The sequence below is a fragment of the Mercenaria mercenaria genome, chromosome 5 (assembly GCF_021730395.1).
Source record: "Mercenaria mercenaria strain notata chromosome 5, MADL_Memer_1, whole genome shotgun sequence".
Classification (NCBI taxonomy): domain Eukaryota; kingdom Metazoa; phylum Mollusca; class Bivalvia; order Venerida; family Veneridae; genus Mercenaria; species Mercenaria mercenaria.
This window is the reverse complement of record NC_069365.1, coordinates 10,886,814-10,903,691: the sequence shown is the minus strand read 5'-3', so window position 1 is coordinate 10,903,691 and position 16,878 is coordinate 10,886,814. Positions and strand designations below refer to the sequence as shown.

The 16,878-nt window shown below is 33.5% G+C and overlaps 1 protein-coding gene across 4 annotated transcripts in view; it reads left to right on the top strand.

Annotated features, from left to right (window-relative positions):
* The window catches only part of LOC123556443 (multiple epidermal growth factor-like domains protein 10), a 30,662-nt gene that overhangs the window by 12,865 nt on the left and 919 nt on the right, over window positions 1–16,878 (top strand). For 3 of the 4 annotated variants that reach the window (XM_053542664.1, XM_053542662.1, XM_045347179.2), the window contains 5 exons: window positions 898–1,035; window positions 1,229–1,366; window positions 3,723–3,860; window positions 15,731–15,868; window positions 16,511–16,651. In XM_053542664.1, the coding sequence (XP_053398639.1) occupies window positions 898–1,035; window positions 1,229–1,366; window positions 3,723–3,860; window positions 15,731–15,868; window positions 16,511–16,651 (693 nt within the window). The remainder of the gene's footprint in view (window positions 1–897; window positions 1,036–1,228; window positions 1,367–3,722; window positions 3,861–15,730; window positions 15,869–16,510; window positions 16,652–16,878) is intronic. The other variant, XM_053542663.1, reaches the window with a different exon arrangement.

Below are 16,878 nucleotides of genomic sequence, written 5' to 3'. Positions count from 1 at the left end.
ACGCTCTACCACTAGGCTACCGAGGCGGTGTGTGGGGTAATAAATGTAACAAAACATTTATTTCTTCAATCATATAGACATAATATGAAATGTAACAAAGCATCTATTCAACCATATTGACATAATATCAAATATGACAATGCATCTATTCAATTATATTGACATAATATCCATTGTAACAAAGCATCTATTCAATTATATTGACATAATATCAAATGTGACAATGCATCTATTCAATCATATTGACATAATATCAAATGTGACAATGCATCTATTCAATCATATTGAGATAATATGAAATGGAACAAAGAATCTATTCAATCATATTGACATAATATGAAATGGAACAAAGGATCTATTCAGTCATATTAGCATAATGATATTAATGCATTTTATTCATTCAAATTATCCACCGACGTAATTGAAACGGATTATCTAAAAGACATAATAAGATCCCAACTTAAAACAGTTGTTTGTTAAATTGTGAATCTCTATAACAAACTTTATCATTCCCGTCAGTACAAGCTAGGGTTGAGAAAATATCTGCTATTACGAATGACTCAAATGGTAATTGAACATTATTTTAGCTGAAAGTATTTGTGAAAGGTATTCAACATACTTTACATCTCGCGTGTTCTACAAATTCCGTAAGTTTCTTGCCATTAAAAATAGAAAACTCATCAAATCATGCTAGATTAACATAAAACCACTTAATTTGACAAAGGTTTCGTATCGGACATGATGTATGTTTGCGGACATGCTGCATTTACACTTATTCATGTCTGATATAAAGTTGTAAAATTGATGACCAGGGCCGATCATGTAACATTAGGAGAAATCTAAATTCTCATAAGTTGAATACAGTCTCTCTCCTAGCTTCCTATATATATTTCCCAGTATGTGAACACGGATGGTATGGCATGGACTGTTCTAAACCATGTGGAAGCTGTAAAGATGGTGACACCTGTAACAACACGAATGGTGAATGTACTAGAGGATGTAATCCAGGATGGCTAACCTCAATGTGCAATATACGTAAGGGGCAGACATGCTATTAACGTATTCTTTAAAAATAATATTATCTTAAAATATTTTCAAATATGAAAATTTTGATTTGCTTATGAAGATATTCAGTAAACGACATAGTACCATCGGAAAATCTCTACCAGTTTTCAATATTTGATTTAGAGGAATACTGAAATTCCGTTGCTTGCGCTGAACATTACAGCATGTGCTAGTGGGTTTTATGGTGACGGATGTAATGAAACTTGTGGACATTGCTTAAATGATGAGATTTGCAGTCACGAGAACGGATTGTGTTTACATGGCTGTGCCTCTGGTTACCACGGAACGGTGTGCAAAACAGGTCTGTTTCCTTTATAATAATAAAATTCTTCGTTTTAATTACTATCGGAAAGCTTTAGAAAAATCTAACAGCTATGCAAACACAAACTCTTCAGCATTCATCAGTTAATTTCAGACAATGGGATACAATTAATTTCTTTTTATCTGAATAATATTCAACATGTTTTAAATAATTTAGCTGTGTCTAGATTCTAGTCAAAATTTTTGTTATGTGTATTTTTATCATGATGTCCTTAAATGTGAGTTTCCTTTTGAGTCACAAAAGAAACAGAATCAAATTACATATTTGTCACATAATAGATAATAAGCACAGTTACTTTGTAAAATGATAAAGCTTTACAAACATTATCTTACATAACTTTCAGTATTTCTCTTTTTGAAGTTTTTCGGTAATTATAGTTCAATCAAACCGTCATTTTGATTCACAAGTTTTGACGAGTTCAATTTTTTTTTGCAAGAATCTTATATAAGTAATACGTAAACTACTTTTGGATTTTGGAAACGTAATTTATACTTCTTTTGTGTGACCAAAGGTTTATCATTTACAAGAAAAGAATTGGTAAAAATCTAATATTATTTTTACAAATTTCGAAAACAAAATCCCCAAATAATTTGATGTATTGTATATAAGGATATTGTATACATGCTTACTACTAGTAACTTCAGATGGAAACCTCAACAACTAGATATCTATTGTCCGAATCGGTTGAAATGTACATATAAACCGAACAATTTATAAAGGATTGACAGAAAAACCAGGTTGAAATTGTCAGTTGTGGATTTGCCTTTCTGCGTTTTGTCGTGTTGAATGCTTGTGCTATTACATCCGCGTTTGTTTCATTATTCCATTCTTCTTAGGTTTCTGTGTGTATGTGTACACAATTTCGTGTTGAGTGTTTAATGGGTTGCTTCGTTCTTCAGGTTCGCCTTTTGTCCTTCTTTTGTATGACCTTATTACCATATTTTATAGGATTTAATCATTTTTATGGTGTTTGCGCATTTGCAAACCTCACCGAATAGAGCATACATAGGGGCTTAATGATAAACGTGTGCGGTATAAGGCAGGGTTTTCACATGCTTGACTACCTGAAAATATCTAATTTAAACCTTATACTCCCAAACATACCTACTTTCACACCCACTTTTCATTGTACTCCCAGATACAAAGTTTATTGGGCTATCAAGGAATCAAGCATGTCCGTCCGTTGGTCCGTTTGTCCGTTTCTTCTTAACTCCTGGGAAACTTGTTTTTATTATATTATATTACAGTTGCAAGAACAAACAGAAATATTTTCAAAATCATTTATACCATTTGCTATTTCTTCATGGAATGGCTAAGAAAGTACTATTCGAGAATCATGCCTTTTAAACGCTTTTAAAACAAATATCAAAGAAACATTCAAAACCCGCAAGTTCCAGATTTTTACTAATCTGGATCTAAGATTATTGCCCGTGTATCACGCTAGGCTTAGAAACAAGTGTAATTGTTTCAATTGTGATGTTTCTAAAAATCATTTGAGAGATTCATCTCAGTGTGGCTATTGATTGAAGATGCTGAGCATTTCTTTTTTAATTGCAATCGTTCCCGAGATCAAAGACATAAGCTATTTATCATAGCCAAACGCCATTATTACCCCATAAGAACAAACGCATCATTATTTGATAAAGATTTCACAGTAGAAGAAACTCTCTGATATTCAAAGTAGTGCAAAAATTTATAAAGAAAGGTTCAAATAATACATTAAGTGTGAACAACAAATCAAATGTAAGTGAACACACGTCTGATCAATACTTGTTCAAATATATAAACATGTATTATCTTGTTACAGTCACAGACAGGCAGACAGATCCATGCCATCGAACCACATTTTTCATATTATATTATATTATATTGTAGTATACTAGACTGGGACTTGACTAGACTAGATTATACTAAAATAGACTTACACTTACACAACACTATACTACATTACACTATACTACACTGCACCGCACCGCACCGCACCGCACTACACCACACCACACCACACCACACCACACTGCACTATATCATATGATACCAACTTTATATAGCGCCCTTTTCATGATAAACAGGTTCGAAATCGTTCAAGAAAGCTGTTACACTCAGGTGAGAAATCATGGGCTGTGACAGTCATAGCCCTCTTGTTTTTATCGAAATTTTATCAAACTGCCTTTTACATGCTATTCAAACTAAAATATATTATTTTCAGACATCTCAGATTTAACTTAGTCTGAAAGTAGTAAGGAGCCCTTACTATTTCTATATTAAAACTTAATATTTCTTGTTGATTTTGTAAGGGTGATAATATTTTCATTGAAAATATGCATTCTTACAGAATGCAATGATGGGAACTTTGGAGAAGACTGCAACTCTGCTTGTGGACAATGCAAGAATGATTCTGTGTGTAACAAAGAAACCGGCAGATGTGTTTTTGGATGCAAGCCTGGATACAAATTGCCATTATGTATTCAAAGTGAGTTGTTTTGATATAAAGTATTTTACAGTTTTTGACTAGAGGCCCATATTACACACTTATTGAATGGTTTGTCGGTCAAAAGTCAAAATTTTAGCCCGAGGTCCGAAGTACAACGCGCAGTAGTATTGACTATTTACTGGCAGGACATTCAATATGTGTTTTATTACATGATGTCAGAAGTAAATTTTCATATTTTTTCTTTATGTTTAGACTTTAATAGTCCGGAAAAAAGTCAGTAGTACAAACTATGGTCCAGCGATTTATATTAGATATTCACAGGCAGAAAGTCATCCGCCTCCACTTTCTATCTGTGATGTCAATATGACATTTTGCCTGTGAATACCAGCCCACTAAAGTCTGTTCCATTCAAAAGGTTTACCCCAACTTCGGTGTCATAACAAAACTACGACACTTGTCGGCAAAGTAAACATGGTTTGATAAATTAAAAACAAAGTCACCCTCGAGAAATTAAACGATTTTTTCTGCTTTGCCATATGTCCAAATAAACGGCAAATTTATATTTTCAACGACAGTCTGCCATTGTAATTTCTTGTCGCCATTGAACTTTGCTATCTAAATTTGAAGTATTATAGGACATTTCACGTGAATTTTATAGGGAGCAACTCAAACTACATGCGAATGCATGAGTGAACTGTAATTTTGTAGATCTATTTAAAAACAACAACAACAACAACAACAGTGACTGGTTATTTAACAAAAATGTAAATGGACTCACTTTTAACCTATCAAAGTTGTAATCACTTCAAAGTTCTTCCATGTCTTTAGCAACTCTATCCAATCCTCGATGAATACATTGAAACAAGCTCTTTCAAACATCAATGGAATTCAGGCACCAGTCGCACCATGCACTTGAAACGACGATTTGTTCAATTTAACATTATTTCCAAACGCATGGTTCAAAGATAACCTGTATTTTAACGTCATTACTGAAATATTTACAGTCCGCCACATATCTAATTTCCTTCACAATGACCAGTTTTCAATATATCGCGTCCCGTTGTGTATGTAAGAGAATTTAAATTCTTTTCTCCGAAAGAAATTTGAGACGTATGGGACACTTGACGAAAGAATGTTATGGCCATGTGCAGATTTATACGAGGCGCGAAAGGGAATCATTACCTAGATAGAAATCTTAACGCATGTCACGCTAGAACACACCCGTTAACCGGTTGCGAGCAAAACAGTTCGTGGCGGACTAAACAGTTCTCCGATATTTGTGCCGGAAATACTTCATTACACCGGCATCTATATTGGGGTAAGTATTTTCGATCCAAGAATCGGTTGGTGCAAAAAATATTAAAGATCTCTATTTCTATAAAAAGAAGCATGAACAAAGAACATGTCCTGTGTTTCCCGTTTAAAAGTAATGTATATTTAGTTAGTGTTATGACGAGTTAAAAGTGTCATTTTATTGAAAAAATGCGAAAACGAAAGTTTATCGCGTTATATTTAATTCACTTTTCAACTTACGCCTGTAGTATTAACGTCAACCTTTAAAATAATGTTTGCTCTGAATATTGTACAACTTTTAACCGTCAAAGCGCAATATTCAACGAGTTATAGATATCCAAATATGACATGGTCGAAAAAAGTGTGGCGGCATTGCACAGTTCAAAATTATTTGCGTGGCGAGACAGAGCAGTTCCATGTCTTTTGTGATTTTAGTTTAATAAATAGTGTCTAATCAGTGATATCGAGCTCGTACTAAAAAGTAATGTTTATATTCTGACAACAGCAGATTATTTATTGAACATTTACGTTTTGCAGTAATGGGAGCACCGAAATGAAAGCATAGCTTAATCAATAAGGAAATCAATAAGTGTCTTTGCTGACTCACTGGTAGGAACCGGCATATTAATCCAATAAGTGAGTAAAAATGGAAATATTAGATGTTTAGACTAATTAAACTATACGAATCTTTACATAAATAGCCAGTCCATAGTTCGGACAAAGGCCACTCACTTAGATTATTAGGGAAAACTATACATAATGAGGCTGTGAGTTCGATTTCAAGTCTCCGGACGACACTTACATACTCTGTGACTATTTGAAAGAAGACAATGTTTCTAAAACCATTCTTCCTCCAGCTCTGATTCATGGTGAGAAGTTGACGGTTTTTTGCGTAGAACAGGGGTAGTACTACAAGTTAGGCTCGCCGTTATATAACTGAAATACTATCAAGAAACGCCGCTAAACCCTGAAGCAACAAATAAACAAGCAGTGTTCCGCATTTAACAAAACTAGAAATTCTATTTCAGATCTCATGTAATAAACTATTTATAGATTGGATGCATTCAAACCTCATGCAAATAGTAATGATTATTAACTAACAAGCCCATGTTATTCAGTAAATACATGTTACTGACCGGCATGTCATTACGTGAAAATCCAAAAATATGTTCTTTTTTCAAGTTTTTATTTCAAAATTTACTTGTAAAATAGTACCAACTATGAATTGGCGATGTATATAATCAATACACGCGTATTTTACATCAGTGTATGCATTAGAAATGCATAATGTCATCTCCGCTGTACTCTTTAAACATCATAAATAATAAATCCTTAAAGGCTGAACACCACTAAATGCAGCCCGTATATAATTCTATATAAACCACACTTCAATCTGCAAATCTATTTTCTAATATATCAGACCTTGATGGTTTACCATCTTTCAAAAACTGAATGTTGTGCAACAAAAAATCAAGAGAAAATAGGGTGTTAACTTTTATATAAGAAAACTATAACCAGCTGAATAATTACCATCCAAAATACAGCAACTTTTACACCGGATACGGCTTGTTGACAGTGGTATCGTATCCTTGCACAACTTCCTATTTCATAATTGCCTATTAAACCTACCGAAAGTGAACTTCTGTCATCTACACAACCTATATTACTTGTAACCATCATCATCAGTGGTATCAATCAATGTCCAATGAAAACAAAATAAGGGGGAAAATGCACTATATTTTAATTGGGTCTACTTGAGACTAGACCTCGGAGGCTTACACTGTATTCGGTAGTGATCAGCCTAAACAGACACAATGCACGTTGCTTTACTGGTACCGTGGCTATTAAAACTACTAAAATGTCTATAGATAAAGGTACTAAATCCAAGGCTTACGTTTGTCTAAATTTTCACTCACTGAGACATTGCTGAGCTAGTACCGATTGCTTTTGTCAGTTTACAATGAGTAACGAGCTTGATATCACTATTTATACCATTTATTAAACTAAAATCACAAAAGACACAGACCTGCTCTGTCTCCGCCACACAAATGATTTTAAACTGTTGCAATGCGCCCACATTTGTTTCGAAAACATGTTCAGTTTGAATGTCTATAAATCTTGAATAATTGCGTTTTGTCACAAAAAGTTGACACATAATTCCAGAAAACATTATTTTAAAGGTTGACGTTAATAGTACAGCCGTTAGTTGAAAAGTGAATTAAATATATCATATGGAGTATGCTTTTAAATTTCACAGGGTACGTGAGTAATCGTCGCAAGTGTTACGCGACTTCTGTTTTCTGCACAGATTAATTATATCTGTCACAAAGTCTTCTTGATAAAGTTCACGGAGACCGATTGATAATTCTCTTTTCGCCTGATGCTCACACGTGTCATAATTGGCACCTGGCTTGTATTAACTATCTCTACATTAGTATAATGCAATAAATTTTGAAATATATAATATGGTTATTATTAAAGTAGCTTGATGATATAAATCCGGTATACCATATATGCTGTGTTAGGCTCCAATGGATTATGATAGACCTTGATTACCCGAGGCTCGCGAGCGAATGAAACATAATAGAATGTTCAAAATGATTAAAGAGAAGGAGTAGGCGTAGAAGCAGCGGAACCGGAACCCCTCCTCCTACGAGAGTTAGAGTACAGCATGTGATTTGCACCCTCCCTTCCCCGTCGTCCCCCGCACTTTTGGTTAAAAAAGAGATTTTTTTCTTAGAAATAACAGAAAAGCCAATTTGAGAGAGCATTTAGATAAGAATTTGATGCAACGTCTATTGTCAAATGAAAATAGTCCAAAAATTATAGAAACGTAGGATGTGTATATATTGCTTTAGTGTAATGTACTTTGAGAGAGAGAGAGAGAGAGAGAGAGAGAGAGAGAGATTTAACATAACTATGCATACCATACTTGAACCTGAAAGAAATATAATGAAGGTTTTCGTATATACGCCGAAACTAAACCAAAAATAAAGGAAAGTGAAACAAAATATGCACGTTGGGGCCTAAATTGGACTGAAGATGATTAAAAGGGACATATTTCCTTGCTCATATAAAATATATGTCAGATAATCATATAGGCTCCTTGTCGTGCATTCATATATGTTATACGTAATATGCTGTCCGTTTCTTGTATTGGCGGGAAAACTGCATGTATCTTCTATTTATTGTGCTCCATCGGTTCATTAACATAAACTTACATGTTGCCGTCATGATTTCATGTCAACAGAAACGATTCTGGTTTTATCATAGAATGTAATGTTGAATTATTCTGTAAGGAAACCAAATGAAAATATACTATTCTAAGCGTGAATGAATTTCGTTTCTGTAAGACGGTGACTAGCTCTTTATTATATTTTTCTTTCGGAAATATTAATATTTTGCTTATGTGTTAAGCTTCAAAAAGGACGTTAAATTGAAAAAAATAATTACCAACTAAAGAATGTTTAATATATCCCTCAACACCTCGTACTCTTACAAGCTCATATACCCTAAACATGTACAAGTTTCGGATCGAATCGGATACGATTAACCAATGTTGCTATTAAATATTATTTTAATAATAATAAAAAAAACGTTAAATTGATGACCGTGGCTCGTTCTAATTTTTTATCCACAGTGGTGACTACAGGATTTTACATGCAATATCTGTAGTCTTAAAGAAAATGTGTTTAAGTTATCATTTTTCTGTATGTTTTTGAACCGATGTTTCTTTATTAGATTTGGATCTAATTAATATAACTTAAAATACAGAAATATTAATAAGGTTATTTAGGAAAACTCAGTATTTCTATTTATAGTAGATCAGCATCTTGTAAACGGTCACGAATGCCTTTTTTATTTATTGACATATTTCTTAGTCTCACCGGCACAAATATTTTGAGTAGTAGACATCTAATCTTTTTTATGCTAAAAACAATTTTTTCATTGCCCTTTCCGTTTAGATTAATGTGACGTGATTGAATAGGAATATCCTGACGGACTGCAAAGTTTAGTTTCCGCTTTTATTCATTAAATCCATAAAAATACTTCCAGTCGCGACTCGTCGAGGGGTAATATCTGCTTAGGGTACATCAACTGAAGTGGTTAGTTTTCTTTAAATGACAGAAGAAAATAATATAAAGAGAATGCCCATGTGTTATTGAAATAGCGAGACGTTCACACGCACATTTTTTCTTTTTAGAAATCTCCTTGGTTTTCTTTTTGTGTTCGTTTCTTTTTATTTTTTTATGTTGAGATGGCCTGAACATAAATTCCCCCAAGTATTAACTTGATACGATAATGTAAATTCACAAACAAACACAATCTTGTCAAATATTAACTCGGGCATTTTAATTAGTTTACTGCGCGCGCCGCAATTTTTGAAAGTCGACGTAACATCATATAGCATTACGGTCTATTGGGGAAAAGAAAAATGCAAGATTATATCTTTAAAATACACTTTACTGAAAAAAAAAACAAATGAAAAAAATGTCTTGATATATTGATGTATGGTATATAAATATGCTTTTTGGACGACTTTACCGACACTGATAACTCAGAAAAGAGGTGAACGTAATAGGTCGAACAGACTTTAATCAAGAAGTCTTTCATTATATGACACTGTTAATCTTTTCATTTTCAAATTCATCCTTCTTTTGTATGACCTTATTACCATACTTTATAAGATTAAATCCTCTTTCGGATGTTTGTGCCACTGGCACCAGACCAGAAAGAAAATGCCTCTGTACATGTTGTACCCTACCCCTAGTTATTCTATAAGATTCATGGTTATGAACGGGAAAGTGCACTAACCTATTTCAATCGTACTTTTCTTACCTAAAACGTGCAGTTCGGTGAATGGGTACCCAGCATATTGAACATTGAGCGGTAATTTCTCTTCCACAGTGTACCAGTCACATTGTCTCAATATTTCATATTGCAGAGATACTCCACATGTTTTATGCTTTTGTCAACGTTACAGAAAAAAGCTGCGTGAACTTCTCTAATGAACATCCGGTCTAGAGTTCACAGCAGTGTGCACATGTTTGGCGAAATGTAAACAAACAAAATCAGAATGTAAAATATTCACAGTTTTACAATAAACTCAAAATGATGAATGAAATTCATCTTTGTTATGATTTTGAATTTGAAGTTATTCACTGGTAAACATCTGTACTGTATTTGTGATGGCTTTATTTGAGTGCAGTGGTCAGTGTATGTCGTAAATGAAGATTTTTTCCTTTCGATTTGCAAAATTTCAAATTTTTATTTAAATGTCTGCTCTGGCCAATATAAATCGAATCAGATTTAACAACGCAAACGAGAAAAATAAGTTTCACAAGAATAAAGAAGCAGGAAAGAAATCAAAGTGCAGAAAAGAAAGCAATTTGTGTCGGACATCACTTTGGAAATTCCTTTCGTTTTCAGTTTGATGAATGCGCCAGAAAGAAGGTTTCCTTTTTCGTGTGTAATAATTTTACTTTCTATTTTATTTAAAATATTGATTTATTATATTGTTGATATTGTTTTTTGCCACATTAATTATCTATGATAGGAGGTATAGAGCTTTTATTCTAACAAAATTCCGGATTACTGCTTTTTAAAGTTAATTTATGCTATTTTTTAAACTTTTGTATTGTCTTATCTTTACAGTATTGGTACAGTATATAAATACATTAGTTTATAGACATCGTTGGCAATTATTTATTATAACTTTTATTATCACTAATTGCGACAACGCTTCGGCCCATGGCCTTTATCAAGTCACATACACAATTTTTAGATTACATATTTTGCAATTATTCGGTCTAACAAATACATAAGTAACGTTATATGGAACCACGGAAGTGACGTTTACTTAAACAATACAATCGACGTAGACTCGTCATAATTGGGGTACATACTTAGTTTTTTCTTAAAGCCCTGCTCCGCGGCTTTTCAAATTATATTGTGTGTATGCGACCCATGATTACAGTAGGTAACAGTTAACGGCCACGCGCCGCACTTTAGCACGCAAAACCACATGTATTTTACATAGAATTTTACATAAAATAGACTATTTTGACAGCTAGCGTCAATGTTCATTCAGGATTTTCATGCTTTTTTCAGTGACAATTTAAGGTTAAAAGGTAGGACTGGCGCAGGTTTTTAAAAAACATGCACTACTTATAGAAAGTTATATAGTTCTAATAAAAAAAGGGATAAAGGGAGGTAATTAAGCAATGAAGTATCTGAATTATTTATTTGAAAAACTGATCTATTATTTATGTTAGTCTTGGATCTTCGTTAAATATAATTATTATAGTAGAAAATGAAAATTAACAGGAAGAAATAAGATCAAGGAAACCTGTGTGTTTTTGTATTGATTTACTGGTATAAAATCTACTACTCTGGCCGTAGGCGATAATATAGTATATTTCTATGCTGGGGCGGATGGACCGTTATTAAACTTATGCGCTATTTAACAACAATTGAATGTTAGTAATGTATATTCCATCGCGTGTTTTGAGCCGTGACGGAATAATACACTTTTTCAATTGGGTTAAATCGGTATTCGGTCCATACCTGGCTGAAAAATCTCTACAGAGTAAGTTGATAGTCAAGTCAAATAGTTTATTTATGTCTCTTCATAAGTATCGCATAATAAAACATTACAATATTGCAATATTTTAAAAAATACGCATGCCTTTCTATACAGAAATATAAGAGACACATTTACTTATTCTAAAACCTAATATTTAGTAAGATGACTATGTCACCGACATAAAACTATTAAAATCCTTATATGTTGGCATCACTTAAAAAGGTTACTTACATAAAATTAAAAAGCATGAGGAAACTGCGAATCCATCAGTGACTAGCTGCAGATAGATGCTGTAGGGAAATTTTGAATATAAGATGCTGTACTGAAATCTTGAATCATTCTGTGGCCAAATAAAGTTAACCAGAGCTGTCGGAGGACAGCAATGCTCGACTATTCGACAGCCTGAATATTAAAGTCAAAAAAGGAGCATACTTTTGTAACATTGCAAAACAAGGTTACGGAACCTGTACAATGCATATCAGCTCATGACAATGTACGATTGTGTGAAGTTTCAATCCATTCCCATAAGTGGGTACTAAGATACCAGCTTATATACAAAAACTTAACCAAAAACACTGCTAAGCTAAAAAGGGGCATAATTTTGTAAAAATGCAAAGTAGAGTTATGGAACATGTGCACCGAATGTCAGATCATGACAGTGAACAATTGTATTAAGTTTCAATCAATTCCCATCAGAGTGATATACTATGTTTTGTTTTCAATGAACTTGATTATATCGCTGGCGCAGTTGGTAGAGCGTTTACAATGATTACAAACCGTGAGGTGCGAGTTCAAGCCCATATTACTGTCGTAGTTTTTCACTAGTATACATTACTTTTACTTTATTTTAGTCAAGAATCTTTGAAGACTCTTTTTGAAAACCATTTTATATATTTTAATAATAATGTTTGACTTATTTTTTTCATTGTTTCTATATTTTTAATCATCACTATATTTGTAACGTGTTGAAGCCATTACAAGGTAACTAAGACTAACAGGCAAGTATTTTTGACTAGCTAGCACATAATTAACTAATCGATTCAATGAACTGCACAACTTTCTCGTGCAATGTTTATTGAAACAAAGATTAAAAAAAATAAAAAGTATGAATTTACCAAGGCTCGAACCTCGGAAAGCAAGTTTGTTAAGCCATCGACATATCCTTCGGCCCATGCATTCGATTACGTTCATCGATAACTTGTACCGCTTTACTATGTATTACATAAATTATGTTCCTACCCTTTTTCGGCGAATCAACTGTCCTGCATAAATAAGTCACGGCTCAAAACACGCGATCGAACTTATACTGTGTGTTATTATCAACTAGAATGTTTAACCTCATAGTTATCCCCCGCCGATGAAATCGGGAGGGGGGTATTGAAATGGCGTTGTCCGTCCGTCAGTCCGTGCGTCCGTCCGTCCGCAGCCATTTCTCAGTAACTATCAGGTAGAATTTCATAAAACTTGACATAAACATGCACCAGCATACTGTGATGATGCCCGTCAAATCTTTTGTCGGATTGGTCAATTTCCCTTCGAGTTATTGCCCTTGATTTAATGAAAAATCTACATCTGCAGCCATTTCTCAGTAACAAGCTGGTAGAATTTCATGAAACTTGAAATAAATATGAACCAACATACTTCGATGATGCCGGTTATGTTTTTTTTCAATTGGTCAATTTTCCTTAGAGTTATTGCCCTTTAATTGTTTAAAAATCTACAGATTTGTACATAACGAACCAACCGATTGGTAGAATTTCATTAAACTTCTTTCATTCTTTTCCATGAACATTTATTTTTAACATGTGAATTTTTGTACCCACAGCTGGTCACCACATCTTGCTATAAATTATTTCGATTCTAATATGCCCTTAATCTAAAACAGTAGATAAAATATAAAAGCGTTCTTTCTTGGTCGCAACAAGAACACTAACATTACCGCACGTTAACGTGACGTCATTGTAGCGTAAGTGTGTTTTAACAGAGAAAAACATTTTAGAATTTTAGTTTTATAGATCTTCTTTGATTATTTTTTTAAGTTAAGCATTTATGTGTTTGATGTTTGATATGCGTAATTATAGTCAAACCTTTTACAAATGTCACCTAACAATAAGGCACAAAACTGGCCTTTGAACCAAGGTGACCTGCATTTTAAAGTATCCTTGCTCTATTATCTCAATGTAGGTTCTTAAGCAATATCAGAACTTTCTCTTTCTTGAGAGGTTGACTGCACAACATTGACCGTTTGTCTTTCCAAAAATACTAGTTGATCAGTATATGACTGTATAAAGTGGTAAAGATGTTTATAGTAGCGAAATGTTTAGTCAATATTCATTGCTGCATATCCAGAAGCTGTTCTCCAAAGGAGGAGGTGAAGAAAACAACAACAATAACAATACCATATAAGTAAATACAACAACGTAATCGTCAACATATAACACTTGTGTTATAATTTTTTTAGTCCTTAGGCTTTCAAACTATGAGTTTCACGCCCCTAGAAGGGATAAAATGATGTTTGTTGTGTTTCATTCATTATACATCTTAGTCTTTCCTAATTTTTTAACTTAAAAGTATTATATAGAGCCCACATTCCTGATTAGACATTTATCAGAATAATGGTCTTGATAACATCTGAGAGAAGTTTGAAACTCAGTCACTCCGGATGAACAACTACGTAAGTCTGAATTTAAGCACAGCCTTGTGTATACAATACATTTCATTCCATCTGGAACAACTGATACGTATTAGACCTTTCTGATTCCATATACAAAAAAAATAGAAGTCAATTTCGTATATGGGTTATGATTAGTCAATATTTAGGTCACTAAATACAACTATAAAAATCCTGCTCACACTATAAAGACAATGTTTTTTCTCTAACATTCATGAAACCCCATCAGAATGTCTGTTTGTCTAGGGTCTGCAACAAAGACACAAGTATCGTTATATCATCCCCTGTTCTATCAGTACTACATACACTGCTTTGTTAGGCGCGGAGTTTCCTTTTGCTGCATCTTGCAGCAACTTTTGTACTTGTTTAATTCATATTTTACATTTATGCTGCATATACACATTTTAGTGTACACGTGTAGTTAAACGACGACCGACATACATTTTCACATCAGACAGTCAGAATGGTTTTGTAATCTGGACCGGAACTTCACTTGGCAAGTTCGACCAAGTTTTTTGTGTAACGTTGAAAAAAACTATCAACTACGCGTTGTTTCTCTAAGATAAAAAATATTGAAGAAATGTGACCGATACACAATGGAAGATAAATTACCACTTATTCAATATCCATAGTACACATTTACCGAACTGCTCGTTTTAAGTATGAAATGCGCAAATGAAATTTGTTAGTATATTTTCCCGTTCATGACCATGGTCCTTATAGAATACCTAGGGGTAGGGTATAACATGTAAAGAGGCATGTTCAAATTATCTATCATATATAAACGTGTATTATCTTGTGAAAGTCACAGACAGACAGACACATCCATGACATCGTACCACATTTTTCATACGATATATTATGTTTTAGTATACTAGACTAGACTTGACTAGACTAGATTATACTAGAATAAACTTACACCTACATTACACTATACTGCACTGCACTATACTACACTACACAGCACTACACTACTGCACTACACTACACTACACTACAATACAATACAATACAATACAATACAATACAATACAATAATCAATATCACACCACACCACACCACACTACACTACACTACACTTTATCAAATAACACCAAATTTATATAGCGCCCTTTTCATGATAAACACGTTCAAAAGTTTTCAAGAACGCTGTTACACTCGCGTGAGATATCAAGGCCTCTTGTTTTTATCGAAATTATATCAAACTGCCTTTTACATGCTATTCAAACCGAATTATTTATTTTCAAACATCACAGATTTAACTCAGTCTGAAAGTAGTAAGGAGCCCTTACTATTTCTATATTAATTTGATTTTGTAAGGGTGATAATACTTTCACTGAAAATATGCATTCTTACAGAATGCAATGATGGGAATTTTGGAGAAGACTGCAACTCTACATGTGGACAATGCAAGAATGATTCTGTGTGTAACAAGGAAACCGGCAAATGTGTTTTTGGATGCAAGCCTGGATACAAATTGCCATTATGTATTCAAAGTGAGCTGTTTTGATATAAACTATTTTACAATTTTTGACTAGAGACTCGTATTACACACTTATAGAATGATTTGCCGGTCAAAAGTCAAAATTTTAGCCCGAGGTCCGAAGTACAGCGAAGTACAAGTTCAAGATCATTGTCAACCGTAAAGATCAACTGTCTTGGTCACAAGATTTTACTTTCCCTGTATCAAAGCGGTATCTGAAGGAATTAATCGGCTTTAGAAATTGCTGTAGTTTCTTGTTGATTTTCTTTTCAGCATCAAAAATTTCGAAAACAACATTTTACCAGATTTGTAATCGAAATCATGGTCAGTAAAAGTCTACTCGCACTAATATGTGTTTCTTTTTGAAATAAGATAGATATTTTTTTCAGCTATTTTATTCAAGTGTAGTTTACGTGGTCGAATTCAAAAATTGAAAACAAAGGGGTTCATCAAGTTTAAAAGTCTCGGCGAGACCATTCAACGTCTTACACCAAGAAATATTGTTATTATAATACATGTGTTAAAACTACGTTTGTAAAGCACTATTATTATATTCCTGGGTTTTTAGAGGTAGAGAAGTTTTTACACTTTGCGAAAAGATAGTGCTTTGTGCTTTCATAAGATCTCTGTATGATTACTGATACATTGCAAATAGAATGTGAAGAAGGGATGTACGGTGAAAATTGTGTAACAAAATGTGGCAGCTGTGCTGGAAATGAACATTGTAACAGAACGACTGGAACTTGTCCCCATGGATGCATACCTGATTACAAAGGCATTCTTTGTAATGTCAGAGGTAATAAAAAATATTACTGTTAATATCAGTAAAGAGTAGCTATTTTTACTTCATGTCTGCTGCTTCAGAAAAGAAAAGAGCAAAATCAAATTTGATATATATATATCTTAACATCTCTTCACTAAACAACTATTTGCTTAGTAGTTCCTGTTAGTTTTACCAGGTCCGTTCAAAAAATATATCTCGTCTCTTGTTTAGGCTTTGTTTGGTAGAAAACACGCTGTGCA